Source organism: Ranitomeya variabilis, chromosome 2, assembly GCF_051348905.1.
Source record: "Ranitomeya variabilis isolate aRanVar5 chromosome 2, aRanVar5.hap1, whole genome shotgun sequence".
Taxonomy (NCBI): Eukaryota; Metazoa; Chordata; class Amphibia; order Anura; family Dendrobatidae; genus Ranitomeya; species Ranitomeya variabilis.
The window spans coordinates 349,754,873-349,774,960 of record NC_135233.1 but is presented as its reverse complement, the minus strand read 5'-3'; the positions used below and the strand labels follow the sequence as shown (position 1 = coordinate 349,774,960).

General features: G+C 45.3%; 1 protein-coding gene across 1 annotated transcript in view; it reads left to right on the top strand.

Moving 5' to 3' along the window:
* Window positions 1-5,431, top strand: part of LOC143805834 (zinc finger FYVE domain-containing protein 1-like) — a 32,031-nt gene extending 26,600 nt beyond the window's left edge. Inside the window, exons 8-11 of the mRNA XM_077285536.1 lie at window positions 799-969; window positions 1,143-1,320; window positions 1,859-1,966; window positions 3,124-5,431. Of these exons, the coding sequence (XP_077141651.1) occupies window positions 799-969; window positions 1,143-1,320; window positions 1,859-1,966; window positions 3,124-3,356 (690 nt within the window). The 3' untranslated portion in view covers window positions 3,357-5,431. The remainder of the gene's footprint in view (window positions 1-798; window positions 970-1,142; window positions 1,321-1,858; window positions 1,967-3,123) is intronic.
* The last annotated feature ends 14,657 nt before the right edge of the window (window positions 5,432-20,088 follow it).

The window sequence follows — 20,088 nt, the reverse complement described above, 5'->3', positions numbered from 1 at the left end:
AGTCAGGAGTTGAAGAAGGGAATTATAAATGCAGGGACAAGAGACTTCCTGTTTCTACATAGAGCAGAGAAAAAAGAAGTGTTATCTGGGTAGAAAGGCAAAATGAGCAATTGTAAGTACACAGTTTTATGTAATATGATGATTGCAATATAATAAGAGGATAAAAAAGTTTATGGGAGGAGGAGAAGTGCTTCTTTAAGGGTTCTCGAGGGTGCATTGGAGAGCAGGGAAGTCCAAAATAGCGAATGTCTCTATTCCAATCTATCTCACTGAGAGCTTTCCAATATGACCTTAAAGGCATTGTGTAGGTGCAATTGTTTAGCATGTACTTGTCTTAAAGGGGTTGACTCCTTTTACAAAATGTAAGTTTCTCTGACACAGTTTGTTTTAAAGAAGCAAACTTTTATTTACTCACCCTCCCTAGGTCCAGCACTGAGATCCACCGCTGCTCCTGGGTTTTTTCTGCAGCACTGATGTTTCTTCGGCAGCCAATTACAGAGCTCAGCTGCTCTGCCCATGTAGACGTAACGTCCCGCTCAGTGATTGGCTGCCAATGAGGCATCAACGCTGCAGCTAATATGAGACAAAACGAGCAGCAGCGGTGGAGAATCATCGATGGACCTGGTGAAGGTGTGTAAAGCGCACTGTTGTTGTTTTTTTTTATAACAAAATGCTTCAGGATTTTGTAAAAGGGGACCACACTTGAATGCAGTGGAGGCCGATTAGTGCCGTATACTTGTCAATTAAAATACACCATGAGAATCTGTTTCACTGCAGTGTGTGAATATCTCCCTACAGAGCGACTCTTGCTCCCTGGACCAACACAATGCGGCTCAGCGGGTGCTGGACGGGGCAACTCTGGTCATACAGTCCGTGAACGAATACAGTGCTGGGCCCACCCGTGCCGTCACCTCCTGGGTGACTGACCGCGTGGCTCCTACTTATTGGCGCCCCAATGCTGAGATTACGGTAAGATTAAGGGCATATGTGACACCAGTACAGGCCGCGGTGGCCGCACACAGACCATATTCTTAGTTCTTGGGTCTGTAATCTGACTTTTGCCTAATATTCACATGTAACCTGAGCTCTTTATCTGATATTGAAAATATTTCTCCCTTCTATATTTTTCTATGGGACTAAAGGAGTGTCACGGATGCAAGAAGGTCTTCCAAACATCTGAGCAGAAGCACCACTGCCGAGGGTGTGGAGAAGGCTTCTGCCATACCTGCTCCAATCATAAGATGCCTGTTCCTGAGCGAGGCTGGGGTCCGTCACCCGTGCGAGTCTGTAAGAAGTGTCACAGTAAAGGGCCTGGGAAAGGTAAGAGGCAGAATGATGATACCGAGAGGTGCACGTACCGGGAGAACAGCTGTCCTGGAGAATTACAACGCCAGGACATTTTTACTGCACAACGAACATCATAAAAACAATGGTGGAATTGTCGGATGGGTCCTTTCTTCACCAGTTTCCCCCCATTTGGATTACTATGTGTTTTCCCCGTTTCTTTGTTTGTTTTGTTACATGGAAAAGTGAATGGTGTAAATCAAAGCTACAATTTGTAATGGGAAAAATATGAAAGTTCTGGCTGTTGGAAAAAGGGGAGATAAAAAACGGAAGCGTGAAAAGGAAAAATCGCCCGGTCCTTTTAAAAGGTTACAGTGACTGTGAGATATGAAAAGGAGCAAAGTTCCACAGCGGAATGTCATTTATTTGTTCTTTCCCTCGGGTTATTTTGTATTAAATCTTCCCCCCTTGTGGCCCATAATTGTGTATTTGTTTTTCTGTGGGATCAAATATAGTCTGTAATCCATGTGATATTTTGTAACTTTGTTTTTCTTTGTGTTTGTTGTCACCACAGTTCAGCAGTCGTTGGAGGATGATGGGAGTAATCTCTTACCTCGTAAAGTGACCGAGATGGCTCAAAGCTCCCTGAACATGGTGTCATCTGTCATAGAATATCCTCTGTGTAATGTTCTTTAGCTATATATATTTTTTTATATATTTTAGCGTGATTTCATTACATTTTAAAACGATACAAAGATATTGACATCCTCAGCAGCATTTTTTTGTTTACCGAAATGCTTCTCTTCTGCTCTGCTCTGACAACAGGGTTTGACAACAAGCTCCCCGCTGCCTAACTGTGGGGAGCCAGCACCCTGTTGACAGGGCAGCCCAGGATAAGAGCTGCTCTGTTAACGTGGAACAGCTGAATTGTCGGCAGGGCCGATCAATGACCGTTCTGAGTTGACGCCTTGTAGAACAGGCAGGTAGTTGCCTCTTTTAACAACTACCTGCCTATTTTATAGGCCCATAGTAAAATAAAACCAAACATATAATAGTCCTGGACAACCCCTTTAATTGGGAATCTGTCAGTGATCTCATCTAACCAGTGAGTTTTATTATAACTATTGTTTTCCTTCTCCTGAGCTCTTCTCCGTTGATTTTTTTTTTTTTTTTTTACTCGGAAGTTTTTTTCAACTTTCATGTGGTCATAATTTAATGGAGAGAGCTCATAGGAAGGAAAATAAGAGTTATGATCTCTCTTGTTAGAATGAGCTTAAAGACAGATTCTCAGTTAACTCGTTCTGCAGCCGGCAATAAACGGTGCAACCCAGAGGCTACAGAAGATGGATGTAGCGATTATTTTTATGAAACCCATTTGCAAAAATGATTTTTATTCAAAAATACATGCATTTAAATAAAATAAAATGGTCTTCTAAAGATGTCCATGCCCTTTGTGAGCCCACAGCTATTCTTCCTCATGTACGGTCATTGTGTCCGAGCATAACACGGATTTAACACACTGTATCAGTTCCACCTGAAGTTTTCCTCTAAGGGGTATGTTCACACGGGGTTTTTGCAGCAGGTGTTGGTAGGAAAAACGCTGTGCTCACTTTTTTTTTTTGTATGAGTTTTCTTTGCAGTGTTTTTTTTTTGTTGTTTTTTTTTAGGTATTCATTTGAAAAACCGCTGAAAGTAGGAATGAATCGCAAAATGTGAATGTCTGTAGTAGTAATAGATTTTAAAGGGGTTGTCCAGGATTGCTACAATATGTCTGCCTCTTTTCTTACTGAGGAAAAGATTGTCTTGAATTCATCTCATTGAGTTTTTTCTTATTTCCAGATTTTGTGAAGGAAGCCGCTCGCCCCAGCTACTGGGTATCGGACCAAGAGATCACCCACTGCCACGGATGTAAAAAAGTCTTCACGTCTAACATGTCTAGACATCACTGTCGGGCTTGTGGCCAGGGTTTCTGCCACGTTTGCTCTGATTTCCAGCGGCCGGTCCCTTCTCGTGGGTGGTATCATCCTGTCCGAGTGTGCCAGACTTGTAACGTTAAAAAGGGTGAACTGTAAAATGGGTCCTCCATGTCTTACATCCATTATGGCGGCCGACGGCTACTAGAAGATTATCTACTAATGTCTGAACTAATCATAGTGGATAGTCGAAGATCGCCTGCTCTGGCACTAGCTTATTACCACTAATCAAAATGGCTCTGGATCTTGCACCTTTTAAAAAAAAAAAAAAAAAATCATCTCAACTCTGTCAGGGATATTAATGTGATGTTTAGGACTGGAAACGGGGGTCATCTTAAATACTCCCCCCTACCCTGAACACCTTCCGTGTATCATCTTTATCCACTAAGTAGTCCAACTTATAGTAAACCCTTAAATATAAGCACTGACCACCTATGCAATGGGGGGGGGGGGGTGTACAGGTAGGCGTTAGAGCATGGGTTTCATGACTACCCCAAAAAGCATAGTATACCGGATCGTTAGAGGGAGGCCCAGCCCTGGTCGGTCCCAACCTTCATAGGACTTCCCTCTCTAAAGAACAGTATTTTGAGAAGGTGGGGAGAGGAGGGGGAAACAAACACCCAACCCCTTGTGTCCTGGGTGGCAAAACGCAGCACCATAATGGGGTCCTGAATGCCAATTACCAGGGGGGCAGCAACAGGGAGGAAAATGGAAAGATGACGTTCAGCGCTACCTGGGGTCCACGGGGTGGCAGATGTCTATGCATGGCCTACAAGGATCCATCACTAATTAAACTCATCCTCGGATCCTTGATCTACATTGTTTTACCAGTGTCTGACAATCATTATTTCTTAATAATCGCAGCTCAGGTTCTCATTTGTATAAAGTCTATGTCAGCTCATCCTCTTCATACAGAAAATTAGAGAGAAAATGGTTTTCCAAGCTCAGAACCAAGTTTTTTGACATGTTAGCACTTTATATAGGATTACATTGTAAGCCTGATTAATCCAAAATAGAAACGAGCATGAATTATTATATAGGTGTAAGAGATCTCAAACTCATTACCTTTTTAAAGAAAACTCTTCATTGTAAAAAGTTCTGCTGGTTGTCATTGGAAACAGTCAGCAAGTCTGTTGGCAGACACACCCTAATAGTGTAAGTGATGTGACTTATTGCAATGGGGCAGTTAGATTTTACTTCTGCAGATTAATAATGACACTTGTGAAAATGTTAATGCTATATTGAATGTTGGGAGATTTCAGCTCTGAGGTGTGCAGAATGGTAAATGCAGGTATAAATTTTAATACCGGCTGTAACTCAGAAATTAGCTCTAGAACAACAAGAGCTCTGTCATGTTGGGTTTTCAGGGGGTTTTTTAGACAAAAATTGCAAATTACTTATTGACTCCATGGCTCAAAATCTGCACCAAACGAACTTGAGCTAATGTATAGGCACCAGGTTTAGGGAATAGAAAAAGGCAACTGTGATTTGTCACCCAGGAGACGACCATAGCTACATCTAACATTAATGCAATAACTTGCCGAAAATTGCAAAATAATTCCTTTGCCACAAAAATGTTGGAAACCATCACTGACCCCTGAAGATGTATGTGTGGTCACCTGGAAAAACAGGGTCATTGGTCGTTAAAGTAAACAGATGGACCTTGTATATTACAACCATTAACACTGTGAATGATCACTGTCCAAATACAGCAATTTATCCACCTTGAGACTATATAGAAGTCTCAAGATGGTGCCTTGAAGGTAGAGTTGGCAGTTACTGAGAGTAGGAGTGTGTAATCAGTGTGCTAAATACATAGACAAGGACCGCTCATAGGGGGCTAAAAAACTAAAAGTTAACAGGTTTGTGGATTCATTACATGGAAAACCAGCTTGTGTTATTCTTTTTTTTTTTTTGCCAAGAAAACCCCTTTATTTTTTCGCCAATCTATCCATGGAACCGGAATGTGTTTTTTGCCAGAAACTAAAGAAGACCACTTTTTGCAAAGTCTAGAATATTTACCTAATATTATTGTGACTCATTTCATTATTCCCTTTATGTTTGGCATTGTCATAGATGCACAATACAGTCAGTGATACATTCCTTATATCCTTTATGCTGTGATATTTTCTTTTTTTTTTTTGGTTTTAGAATAAATTTCTTCTTCCAGTTTGGCACCTTCTTACTTTTTTCGACACTGAGGGTTTCTTTTCTCTCGTTGTTGTATGCGGTTGGGCTGCACCAGATGTTCCTCTGCATCGAACATATCATATAAACAGAGTGTCAGTGTACATAATGAGCAGGAGGATCGGTCGGGATCCTGGGGGATCATTTATGGAAATCTCTTTCTCGCTCTTTGCTATACAGCTCTGTGAAGAAGGAAAAAAAAATTTGTCCATGACGATTAATGTTCAATAATTGCAGCTCGGCGTCCTGGCATATTCACATTTGTAGAAAGGTTGTAAAGTTTTTCTCAGCTCATCCAATTCACAGTAGTCAGGAAATACAGACAATTCTAGAGTTAATGGAGTTTCTGGCACTTTATATAGGATTAAATTGGAACATAAATGAATCCAGAGCAGAAATCCTCCTTATTAAGTATTATTGTATAGCTGCAAGATATCTTAACTTTCCGACTTTTAACCCAACTCTTTATAATATAAAAAGTTGAGTAACTTTGGAAATACATTGATCCTGACTCACCGCCTGTATACGTAGTTGCAGCTCTGCTGGTTGTATTGGAAACAGCAAGTTTATTGACTGACATACTCCTAATAGGGTAACTGAGGTCTCATAATGCGGATATTTCTTTTATGTTCTGCTTTGTCGTAGAAGCCAAGATATTACCAGATGTTTCTCTGCATTGAACATATCATAGAAACAGCTCGTCATTATAGATAATGAGGAAGGGACCCCTGGGGATCATGTATGGAAATTGGGAATCTCTCCAATACAGAAAATCGCAATATAGATATAGGGAATAAGCCATCAGAAAATTGTATATTTTATTTTGGGGTTTTTCCCCCATATTCCGATTTGTAATAAGATTTTGAAAACTTACAATTTTCACACCGGCCACTGGGGCTATGTTAGACTCTTAATGTCCTGGTGAAATTTACATGTACATTAACAGCAAGACCCTATCTTTTTATTAAAGCATCTAATAAGCGTGTTGTAAGGGCATGGGGGGAGGGTGGCATCATCTATTATGATTGGTGGATCCTGTTATTAACTGTATATAGTGGTGTTACCTGTCATAATCCTGCCTCTGCTGCTAAAGACAACAAAACCTATAACATTTCTTCCGAATAAAAATGTAGCTTCTAAAACATCAATAGATGTGCACACATTATAACCTATAGCGATATAGTCCTCAAATACGATATACCTGATAACAATCGTGTACTTATATGTAGAGGACCATATAGCTCACCAGAAGCAACAAAAAATAAGAAAGATATATATATATATGTCAAAAAATGGGTCTTTATTAAGTGTATCTTACAATAAATAGTATCTTTTAACAAAATTACTTGAAACACACAGGAAACAGAGACAAAGGACTAAAAACAGCAAGGCTGCATAAGAACAGTATCGCCCCTATAGGTCCTTGTGATGGTATCCATAAGGAACCACATATCTATAGTAAGGGCCTGTATATGACCATTGATCCAATAAGGTTTAGTCAATATTAAAAGACAAATGACCTGCCAAACAGTATAAAGTATCTTATAGTGTTAACAATAGAATAGAATGTCATGGCATATAAGCAAATGGACATATTAAAGCCACTGAGCTGAATATATGGTATCAGTGGTTGCTTCCTATTGTCATAACTTATGTATAATACCTGTGGCCATGGTTCCTAAATGGGGGTCAGATGGTCACTGCTAGCCGTGCTGCCAAGCGCCTCGACGCGCGTTTCACCCAATAGGCTTCGTCAGGAGGCTGCTGCTAAAGAGTCTGCTGAAAACTTTATGAAAGGACAGGAAGTATAAGTCTAATTAGACCACGAGGAACAGTGTGACAATTGCAGGACTAACATTTTTTTTTATTATAGATCATGATATGACGAAAATTCTTTTTACATCGTTACACAAAAACCTTATTTAATCAATATGAAGATTTTGGGTACCTACCGTAAAATCTTTCTCAGAGCCTTATTTGGGGCACACAGGTAACCACGGGTGTATGCTGCTGATACTATACAAAAAAAAAGTTAGCTCCTCCTCAGAAGTATTTACACACCGACTGGCACAAAGCTAATCAGTCAGAAAGCAACAGATATACAGCAATCATAGCATAACCTCAACCAACATTAAACAAAGGCGGGTGCTGTGTTCACAATGAAGACTCCGACTAAGAGATTTTACAGCAGACACCCAAAATCTTAATTTCTCTATCACTTCATTGGAGGACACAGGAAACCATGGGACATCCAAAAGCAGGATCTTTATACAGACTTTTGCATAGGACGAGTCAAAGGTGTGAACTTTGTAGAACTTGGCAAAGGTATGAATGGAAGACCACGTAGCAGTGTTGCAAATCTGTGATTCTGGCGCCTGGTGGTGGAATGCCCATGAGGCCCACATTGCGTGAGTGGAGTGCGCTATGACACTAAGTGGATGCGTTCTGTCCCTTGGTAGGCTTCATGAATGGTATAACGAACCCAGCTGACAATGGTACACTTGCAAGCAGCCAAGCCTTTGCGGGCCTTCAGGAATTATGAACAGCGAATCTGCATGTCTGATGGGTGCTGTCCTGGAAAGGTAGAGACGGAGGACACTTGCCAGGTCCAGTTTGTTTAGAGACTGCACTCGAGGATGAGAAGGGGAAGGGCAAAGGGAAGGAAGAACAATATCCTCATTGAGGTGAAATGTAAAAATCGCCTTAGGGAAAAAGGATGTATCAGACGTAACACTTCATTGACCCAGTGGAACATTAGATAAGGGGAACGACAAGAGAGCTGCGAGTTTGAAAACCCATCTGATAAAAGTGATGGCGACAGGGAAGGCAACTTTGCAGGAAAAGAGTGAAAGAATAATTTCTTATAGAGGTTGGAATGGTGACTCTTGAAGAACATTAAGCACTTGATCAAGGTCCCAAGGTTCTACTGAAGGCCGGTAGGGGGGGAGGGAGTGCACGACTCCCCCCAGGAAGGTCTTGATCTGCAGGCTAGAAGCTAAATTCTTTTGAAAAAGGATTGAAAGGGCATGCACCTGCTTTTGAGAGAACTGAGGGACAGGCCAAATTCCAGGCCCGAATATAGGAAGGACAAAATGGAAAGCAGATGAAAGACCATCTGGAAGGTCAGATTAGTTTTGTACCATCGAGGTAAATGTGAGCGGAGGAAGGCTTCCTAGCTCTTATTGTCTGAACAACATAATCAAACCGGTGGATTTCAGAACTGTAGCCTCAACAGCCATGCCATTAAATTGAGTGACAGAATTCTGGTGGAAGAGGGGACCCTGCAGGAGAAGGTCTGGAAGATCCGGGAGTTTCAATGGAGAACACGTGAGGAGGTTGATTACTTCTGCGTACCAGGGTCTTCTGGGCCTGTCTGAAGCGATGATAATGATGTGCACTCCCTCCATTTTCATCTTGATCACCCTGGAGATCAGTGGCAAGGAAGGGAAATAGGACGGGATGGAGAAATAAGACCAAGGATTACTAGCAGGTCACGTGATCTAGAGACAAAATGAGGAACCTTGTGATTCAGTCTGGATGCTATTAGGTCAACATTGGGAGTCCCCCCAACCGAGATAAATGACCTGGAAGACTGATGAGTTCATGGACCACTCGCCGGCGTAGAAAATTGGTGGCCCAGTTCACTCCTGGGATGTGTACTACCGAGATCATCAATATGTTCTGCTCTGCCCAGAACAGAAACTGTGACACTTCTCACAATACTGCTTGACTTTAGGCTTCTTGGTTCATGAATTCCATTGCCGGTGCATTGTCAGTTTGGACATAAATCGGATGATTAAGGAGAAGATCCTGCCAGTGAAATAGAGCAAGAAAGATTGCCCTGAGTTCCAGAATGTTGATGGAAGAGATGATTCCTGGGCGGTCCATTGGCCCTGAACTGTTAAGTTCTGAAAAACTACTCCCCAACCGAGAAGACTGTCATCTGTTGTAGCAATCTTCCAACGTGATGTAGGACAGATCTCCCGCAATGGACTAGGGGAGATTGAGTAAACCATTCTAGAGACTTTTTTATCTGGGTAGGGAGCGTTCGTAATTGATCCAAGGAGTGAGTTGACCTGTCCCATCTTGATAGTAGAAAAGTTGAATGGGCTTGTACAAAACTGGACTGATGGAACTGCTTCCATTGAGGCAAACATCCTGCATAGGATGCTGACACAGAAGTGAATGAGGAGATGTGCCTCTGAGGGAGAGAATTCCACATGATAGAATCGAGTGTTTCTCTTTGGGCAGAAAAACTCTTGATCATGAGGTGTCAAACAGCATTCACAGAAAAACAATACTTTGGACCGGGATTATAGACAACTTCGGGATGTTGGTAATAAAGGCTACACAGGAGAGGGTGTCCAAGTGCAAACATGGGAAAATAGCTACAAACTGCTTGGAGAGTTCATGATGAGATCTGAACCCAGAACCCAAGTGCTGAGGAACATCAATGCAGAGCCGAGAGCCAGAAAACACCTAAATGGCGAAAAGAGGATGCTTCCAATGAAGGCTCTAATCGCTATGAGGACGACTTGTCCAACTTATAGAAATGAGTGCTGATAACCTGAGGCATCTTCTTGGGTAGCTCTTGACCAACTATCTTGGTTAGGATGGTTTCCTTACATGTGGAACCGCTTACTTTGATGTAAGAAGAACCAACAATGACAATATTATCAGTCGGAGGAGTGGCTCCAGAGGATGCCTGGTGCATGTAATAGAAAAGGGGAAGACAGTCACCTACACAATAAGTTGGGCAAAAGTACTGAAACTGTGCACCGCAGGGTCAGGCTTAGCCAGGGATTCCTTAAGTTGGTATGGGCTGTCCGGGTGAGACAGCTCTGGATCCGAGAATCATGATCTAATCACCAGGAGGGAAAAAGCACAAGATTACAACTCTAAATACTGACGATACAATTCTTGCTGGAGGAGAGGACTTGTATATGTGATGTTCGGACAGCGGATCCAGGGTTGAAGAGGCTCTCGTGCTCTTGGCTGTAGCTTGAGAAGGACAAAGTGTTATCCGGCATTCACCAACTGACAAAATAGTGGACAGAACACTAGTACCGTTGCTGCAATTGACCATGAGGTACGTGGTAAATGGTGCATCTGATTCACTAGATAGTGGTCAGAAAACGTGGACCGCAGCTGCAATCGACCATGAGGTATATGGTAAATGGTGTATCTGACTCACTGGATAGTGGACAGAACACTGGTGCTGCTATCCCTATAGTACCTAATGTCTAAATCTCCGTGGATGAAAAACCCAGTGGGCATAGCAAAAAAAACACTCCATTGCTACCATCGAGGCCTGCATACCTGACCGAAATAAAGAAAAAAAAAATCCCTGGAGGAAGGAACGTACCCTTAGAGACAGTTGCGGGAGCTCCATTGGGAAGGGCCTTAAGATATCGTATACATAGACTAAAGACAATGTCTGCCTAAGATCAAGGTCTGTCCTGGAGTCATGTCCTATACTACTTTTTTTTTTTGGGGGGGGGGCGGGTGGAGAGCAGGGGGAAGTTCAAGAGCAAGTAAGGCAAAACAGTGTCTAGACAGCTGGGGACTGGCCCAAAAAACTTTGGTAGAGCAGCTGTATGTCTCCTCATGTTATATGTATAGCTGGTATCAAGGGAAGAAAATGGTGTCGAGGAGGAGTCAGTGTTAGAAAAGGTGTGATGAGTTACCATGTGTCAGTGCATGCGGCGTTCTCGAGCTTCTGGGGAGCAAGGCGTGCTGTGATTCGATGAGGACAGTGGGCGCGCAGCACGGGAGAGCGCGCACAACTAATTGGCTGGGGGTGTGCTCCAGCCATAAGAGCAGTCCCCCGAAACGAGCTCGGGACTAAATTTAGAAACCCTGCTGCCAGGGAGATGTAGGGCAGCGTGGAGGCTGTGGTTGGGCTATAAGAACAAAACGACTCCAATGAGCTGCTCATGACCCCAGAAAAAAAAGCTCTGCTCCCGAATAAGGAGTCAGGAGTATCAGTATTTAACATATATATATTTTCACAGGGGCTTTTGGGGAGGGATACCTGTCCTGAAGGCCCTGGCATCCATCTTTGCAGCACGTTGGGGAAGACGGTCATTAGGCGTCCTGGAGGCTGTCAGGCGGCTGTAAGATACCGGTTCCCGCAGGCTGTCAGCCAACTGGAAGGTACCGGTTTTGTGTTCCCACCCTGCATGTCTGGCTCTGTATGGTGCACGTGCTAGGAGAATAAAGACAATGACTGTTCTCCTGTCCTCAGACCAGATGCCCCAAACACTCTTGATGTGTTAGGGGGGATAGGGTCCTGCCTGGTAGACATGAGAGAGTACAGTAGTGATGCAATCCCACACTGTGATCCCAGTCTCTAGCGAGGAGGACAGTGACACAATTCCACTCTGTTACCCATAATCACAAGGTGTATCTGAAGAAAAAAAGACATAATAAAAAAAACAAAACCTGAGCCTGAGTTAGAGACGGGCAGAGAGCAGACCTATGTCCACCTCCTACTGACGGGGCTGAGAGCAGACCTATGTCCATCACATACTGACGGGGCTGAGAGCAGACCTATGTCCACTTCCTAATGACGGGGCTGAGAGCAGACCTATGTCCACCTCCTACTGACGGGGCTGAGAGCAGACCTATGTCCACCTCCTACTGACAGGGCTGAGAGCAGACCTATGTCCACCTGAGAGCAGAACTATGTCCACCTCCTACTGACGGGGCTGAGAGCAGACCTTTGTCCACCTCCTACTGACAGGGCTGAGAGCAGACCTATATTCACCTCCTACTGATGGGGCTGAAAGCAGACCTATGTCCACCTCCTACTGACGGGGCTGAAAACAGACCTATGTCCATCACATACTGACGGGGCTGAGAGCAGACCTATGTCCACGTCCTACTGACGGGGCTGAGAGCAGACCTATGTCCACCTCCTACTGACGGGGCTGAGAGCAGTCCTATGTCTATCACATACTGATGGGGCTGAGAGCAGACCTATGTCCACCTCCTACTGACAGGGCTGAGAGCAGACCTATTGTCCACCTCTTACTAATGGGGCTGAGAGCAGACCTATGTCCACCTCCTACTGACGGGGCTGAAAGCAGACCTATGTCCACCTCCTACTGACAGGGCTGAGAGCAGACCTATGTCCACCTCCTACTGACAGGGCTGAGAGCAGACCTATGTCCACCTGAGAGCAGACCTATGTCTACCTCCTACTGACAGACCTGAGAGCAGACCTATGTCCACCTCCTACTGACAGGGCTGAGAGCAGACCTATGTCCATCTCCTACTGACGGGGCTGACAGTAGACCTATGTCCACCTCCTACTGATGGGGCTGAGAGCAGACCTATGTCCACCTCCTACTGACGGGGCTGAGACAGACCTATGTCCACCTACTGACGGGGCTGAGAGCAGACCTATGTCCACCTCCTACAAACAGGGCTGAGAGCAGACCTATGTCCACCTACTGACGGGGCTGAGAGCAGACCTATGTCCACCTACTGACGGGGTTGAGAGCAGACCTTTGTCCACCTCCTACTGACAGGGCTGAGAACAGACCTACGTCCACCTCCTACTGATGGGGCTGAGAACAGACCTATGTCCACCTCCTACTGACAGGGCTGAGCAGACCTATGTCCACCTCCTACTGACGGGGCTGAGAGCAGACTTATATCCACCTCCTACTGATGGGGCTGAGAGCAGACCTATGTCCACCTACTGACGGGGCTGAGAGCAGACCTATGTCCACCTCCTACTGACGGGGCTGAGAGCAGACCTATGTTCACCTGAGAGCAGACCTATTTCCACCTCCTACAAACAGGGCTGAGAGCAGACCTATGTCCACCTCCTACAGACGGGGCTGAGAGCAGACCTATGTCCACCTCCTACTGACGGGGCTGAGAGCAGACCTTTGTCCACCTCCTACTGACAGGGCTGAGAACAGACCTACGTCCACCTCCTGATAGGGCTGAGAGCAGACCTATGTCCACCTCCTACTGACGGGCCTGAGCAGACCTATGTCCACCTCCTACTGACGGGGCTGAGAGCTGACCTACGTCCACCTCCTACTGACAGGGCTGAGAGCAGACCTATGTCCACCTCCTACTGATGGGGCTGAGAGCAGACCTATGCCCATCTACTGACGGGGCTGAGAACAGACCTACGTCCACCTCCTACTGACGGTGCTGAGAGCAGGCCTATGTCCACCTCCTACTGACAGGGCTGAGAGCAGACCTATGTCCACCTCCTACTGATGGGGCTGAGAGCAGCCCAGTGTCCACCTCCTACTGATGGGGCTGAGAGCAGACCTATGTCCACCTCCTACTGACGGGGCTGAGAGCAGACCTATGTTCACCTGAGAGCAGACCTATTTCCACCTACAAACGAGGCTGAGAGCAGACCTATGTCCATCTCCTACTGACGGGGCTGAGAGCAGACCTGTCCACCTTCTACTGATGAGGCTGAGAGCCGACCTATGTCCACCTCCTACTGACAGGGCTGAGAGCAGACCTATGTCCACCTCCTACTGATGGGGCTGAGAGCAGACCTATGTCCACCTCCTACTGACGGGGCTGAGAGCAGACCTATGTCCATCTCATACTGACGGGGCTGAGAGCAGACCTATGTCCACCTCCTACTGACGGGGCTGAGAGCTGACCTATGTCCACCCCCTACTGATGGGGCTGAGAGCAGACCTATGTCCACCTCCTACAGACGGGGCTGAGAGCAGACCTATGTCCACCTCCTACTGACGGGGCTGAGAGCAGACCTTTGTCCACCTCCTACTGACAGGGCTGAGAACAGACCTACGTCCACCTGATAGGGCTGAGAGCAGACCTTTGTCCACCTCCTACTGACGGGGCTGAGCAGACCTATGTCCACCTCCTACTGACGGGGCTGAGAGCTGACCTACGTCCACCTCCTACTGACAGGGCTGAGAGCAGACCTATGTCCACCTCCTACTGATGGGGCTGAGAGCAGACCTATGCCCATCTCCTCCTGACGGGACTGAGAACAGACCTACTTCCACCTCCTACTGACGGTGCTGAGAGCAGGCCTATGTCCACCTCCTACTGATGGGGCTGAGAGCAGCCCAGTGTCCACCTCCTACTGATGGGGCTGAGAGCAGACCTATGTCCACCTCCTACTGATGGGGCTGAGAGCAGACCTATGTCCACCTCCTACTGACGGGGCTGAGAGCAGACCTATGTTCACCTGAGAGCAGACCTATTTCCACCTCCTACAAACGGGGCTGAGAGCAGACCTATGTCCATCTCCTACTGACGGGGCTGAGAGCAGACCTGTCCACCTCCTACTGACGAGGCTGAGAGCCGACCTATGTCCACCTCCTACTGACGGGGCTGAGAGCAGACCTATGTCCACCTCCTACTGACAGGGCTGAGAGCAGACCTATGTCCACCTCCTACTGATGGGGCTGAGAGCAGACCTATGTCCACCTCCTACTGACGGGGCTGAGAGCAGACCTATGTCCATCTCATACTGACGGGGCTGAGAGCAGACCTATGTCCACCTCCTACTGACGGGGCTGAGAGCTGACCTATGTCCACCCCCTACTGATGGGGCTGAGAGCAGACCTATGTCCACATCCTACTGACGATTTTGTAGAGAATCTATACTGAAAACTTAAAAACTCAAGTGAATGGGGCTGAGTTTCCCCTTTTTAATACAAGCTAAAAAAAAGTCAAAATAGCGCAGGATTCTTGGTTTAGTCTATGAGTAGAAAAAAAATAAAAATGTAAAAAATTGTCTACGATCAGCATGACCTCGGAGCATTGATATCATACGTGTAGAGGCATACATTTTCTTACTTTTTTTAAAAACCCACTAGAACATTTTTCATGGATGAACAGTAGAAATACATAAGACATGACCTCCCCCCCAATCACTGACTCATCCGAGGAGCAGTCAATGTTCTCGGAACAGACAGCAGATGGGGGGAAGCTTGGCTCACAGACTGTAAAATTAAGATTTTGGCACCTGGAAGGAGTCCAGGCCACATCATCAACCCATTCTTTCCCTGCACAATTGATTCACATACATCCACATAGAACACAGCTTTGGTATATGTTAAATGACATTGATGGACCTACAGTATGTTCTGAATAGGGTTATTAATATCAGATTTGTGGGGACTCAGCCCCCCCCCCCCCCCATTGGATCAGCTATTATCAGCTCCGGAGGTGGCGGGAGATAATCAGTGAATGGAGTCGGATCAGCTCAGCTCCTCTCAATGTGTAGTGGCCGCTTCTGACAAACGCAGCTCGGCTTCTATCCTGATAACAGCCAGCTTCTATCCTGATAACAGCCAGCTTCTATCCTGATAACAGGTGATCAGTGGAGTGTAAGGTGTCGGACCACCAATGATATTGATCTGTTTTAAGGATATGCCATCAATATGGTAAAGCCAGACAACCCCTTTTAAGGCCATAACTACACTACTAGATAATAAGACTACACAAAGTGTTTGTAGTCTGTAACCCTGGAGATATATAGATCTGCATCAGAGCTGCATACACATTTTCAAGACAACTTTCAAAGTTGTTTTAGTTTAGTTGGAATAATAATAAAAAGACATTACCTCTTTAATGTTGCCTTTTGTGACTGGGATTTCCCCTTTTCACTTTTTGTAAGCTTTTATTTACTTTTTTTTTCCTTTTACTTAACAATAAGTAATTTGCAATGCCCTTCAACACTGGGCCAGTGGGGTAGAATTTGACAAAATATATATTTTCAGGGAGTTTGTATGGGAGAGGGGGATCCCTCAGTTCCCCCCAGAAATTAATGGGGTTGTGTTATACTCAGGCTTAGGGCTCTTTTCTATTTGCGAGAAACACGTCTGTGTCTCGCATGTGAAAACCAAGCTCTGGCGCCTGCACTTTGGAGCGGAGCGTGCAGCTCCATGTGTTGCTATGCGGCCGCACGCTCCGCTCCCAAGTGCCGGTGCCAGAGCTTGTTTTTCACATGCGAGACACGGACGTGTTTATTGCAAATGGAAACGACCCCTTATGGGCATAAATGTGAGGTGTCAGACTCAGGAGAGATGCTGCAATAAGCGACTTTTATTACGGAAGTCGCAACACCCTGTATTACATGGCACCCATCTATTTGAGTGGTAGCGGAGTAGATCTTACCCTAGAAATAACAGCTGATTGCTGGAGGCCCAGAGAGATAGATTGAAAGCAATCAGCCAATCGCCCATGTGACTTGCAACCTTTTTAAGGGTACGTTCACATGAGCAGTTTCTCCACATTTTAAAAATGGACTGATTATTCTGATCAGGGTGGCTTCAGTTTTTCTTGTATGTGGAAAGAAAAAGAAAACAAAGTTTCTCCACCCTATCCTTTCTGTCAGTCCATTAAAACTTGACTGCACTCAAATGTCAGATGAGTGCAGTCCAATTTTTTTCACAGACCCATAGACTTGCATTGCTACTTTTGATTCGATACATTGGATCAAAATTGGACATGCCTCCAATTTTTTCTGCACACTACTTGGTCCAATTAAAGAATCAGGCATGTGCACAGCCGTATAGAACATCATGAGGACGAATGCCATCCCTGGAAACCACAGATAACACTCATATGAGAGCACAATATGGACATTGGTTTCTATGCAATTTGTTCTTTAGTCTATATACAGTGGCTTTGTCAAAGTATTTACCCCTTTAGCATTTTTCATGTTTTGCTGCCTCACAACTAGGAATTTCATTGTTTTTTTTTGTTTTTTGAGGGTTTACATTAGTTCATGTAAAGATCACGCCAACAACTGTGAACATTTGGTTTTCTTTTTATTATGAAGCAAACAATAGGACAAAATATCTGAAAACTTCAGTGTCCTTAACTATTCAACCTCTAAAGTCAGTATTTTTAGAGCCTCCTTTTGCGGCAATTCTAGCTGCGAGTCACTTTGGATGAGTCTCTCTGAGCTTTCCACATATTCCACTGGGATTTTTGCCCATTCCTCAAGACAAAATTGCTCCAGCTCCTTCAAGTTAGATGGTTTCCCTGGTGAACTGCAATCTTCAAGTCTGACTACAGATTCTCAAGTGGACTAAAGGGAACCTGTCACCTGAATTTGGCGGGTCCGGTTTTCGGTCCGATGTGCGGTGTTTTCGGGTGTTTGATTCACCCTTTCCTTTCCCGCTGGCTGCATGGTGGCAGCAATATTGGCTTGAAGTTCATTCTCTGTCCTCCATAGTACACGCCTGCGCAAGGCAATCTTGTATGCTTTGTCCAACTACAGGGCAAAGCCGAAAAGCATTAGTGCGCATGCGCCGGCGCACTATGTCCCGGAAGTACTACGCTGTGTTCCGGGACATAGTGCGCCGGCGCATGCGCACTAATGCTTTTCGGCTTTGCCCGCAGTTGGGCAAAGCATACTGCGTGTGCGCAAGGCAAGATTGCCTTGCGCAGGCGTGTACTACGGAGGACAGAGAATGAACTTCAAGCCAATATCGCGGCCACCATGCAGACAGCCGGAAAGGAAAGGGTGAATTAAACACCCGAAAACACCGCCCATCGGACCGAAAACCGGACCCGCCAAATTCAGGTGCCAGGTTTCCTTTAAGGTCTGGGCTTTGTCTTCGCCACTCCAAAACATTGATATGTTTCCCCTTAAACCACTAGTGTTGCTTTAGCAGTATGCTTTGGGTCATTGTCTAGTTCGAAGGTGAACCTCTGTCCCAGTCTCAAATCACTGACAGACTGAAACAGGTTTTACTCAAGAATATCCCTATATTTTGCAGCATCCATCATCCCCTCAGCTTGGACCATTTTCTCTGTTACTGTTGCCGAAAAACATCCTCACAGCATGATGCTGCCACCACCATGTTTCACTGTAGGAATGCTGTTCTTGGGGTAATGAGCTGTGTTGGTTTAGCGCTGGACATAGTCTTTACTTTGGTGGCCAAAAGTTAAATTTTGTTCTCATCTGACCACAGCACCTTCCTCCATACATTTGGAGAGTCTCCCACATGTCTTTTGGCAAACTGAGAAGGGGCCTTACAATTTTTGTGTGTAAGTAAAGACATTTTTTCTGCCAACTCTTCCATTAAGGCCAACTGGAGTATATGGCGTATTGTGGTCTTATGGACACATATTCCAGTCTCTGCTTGGGAACTCTGCAGCTCCTTCAGGGTTACCATTAGTCTCTGTGCTGCCTTTATGATTAATGGCCTCCTTGTCCGGGCTGATAGTTTTGGTGGGTAGCCCTCTCTTGGCAGGTTTGTTGTGGTACCATGTTCTTTCCATTTGATGATAATGTATTTGATGGTGCTTCGGGGGATCATCAGAGATTTTTTTATAACCCAACTCCGAGTTGCACTTCTCAGCAACTTTGTCCCTGACTTGTTTGGACATCTCTTTGGTCTTCATGGTGTTGTTTGGAGATCTCCTTGGTCTTCATGGTGTTGTTTGGAGATCTCCTTGGTCTTCATGGTGTTTGGTTAGTGATGCCTCTTGGTTAATGGTGTTGCAGCCTCTGTGGCCTTTTAGACAAGGTAAAGTGTATATACTGACAGACAGGTGACACTTAGATTACACAGGGAGAGGTCCTGTCACTATGCATGGGACTTATGAAGAAAATTACTTGCACCTGAAATTTTTAGAGGCTTCATAGCAAAAGGGGTTAATACATATGCACATGCCAATTTTTAGTCATTTGATCCCATAAATATAATTTATGCCTATATTTTTGTCACTTCACCAACTTAGACTATTTAGTGCTGATGCATCACACACCAATCGGATTATTATTATTTATTTATATAGCACCATTGATTCCATGGTGCTGTACATGAGAAGGGGTTACATATAAATTACAGATATCACTTACAGTAAGCAAACTTACAATGACAGACTGGTACAGAGGGGTGAGGACCCTGCCCTTGCGGGCTTACATTCTACAGGATGGTGGGGAAGGAGACAATGGCTTGGGGGGTTGTGGCAGCTCCGGTGTTGGTGAGGGGGTAGCTCTGGCGGTGGTGAGAAGGCAGCAGGGTCATTGCAGGCTGTAAGCTTTCCTGAAGAGGTGGGTTTTCAGGTTTCGTCTGAAGGATCCGAATGTTGTTGATAGTCGGACATATTGGGGTACAGAATTCCAGAGGATGGGGGATATTCGGGAGAAGTCTTGGAGGCGATTAGGTGAGGAGCGAATAAGTGTGGAGGAGAGAAGGAGGTCTTGGGAGGACCGGAGATTACATGAGGGAAGATATCAGTCAGAGATATATGGAGGAGACAGGTTGTGGATGGCTTTGTAGGTCATTATTAGTAATTTGAACTGGATACGCTGAGGGAATTTGAGCCAGTGAAGAGATTTGCAGATGGGAGAAGCAGTGGAGTAGCGAGGAGAGAGATGAATTAGTCAGGCAGCAGAGTTAAGGATGGACTGGAGAGGTGTGAGAGTGTTAGCAGGGAGGCCACAGAAAAGGATGTTGCAGTAGTCGAGGTGGGAAATGATGAGGGCATGCACAAGCATTTTAGTAGATTGAGGGTTGAGGAAAGGATGGATTCTGGAGATATTTTTGAGCTGGAGGCGACAGGAGGTGGAAAGAGGTTGGATGTGCGGTTTGAAGGACAGGGCAGAGTCAAGGGTTAAACCAAGGCAGCGGACTTCCGGTACGGGGGAGAGCGTGAT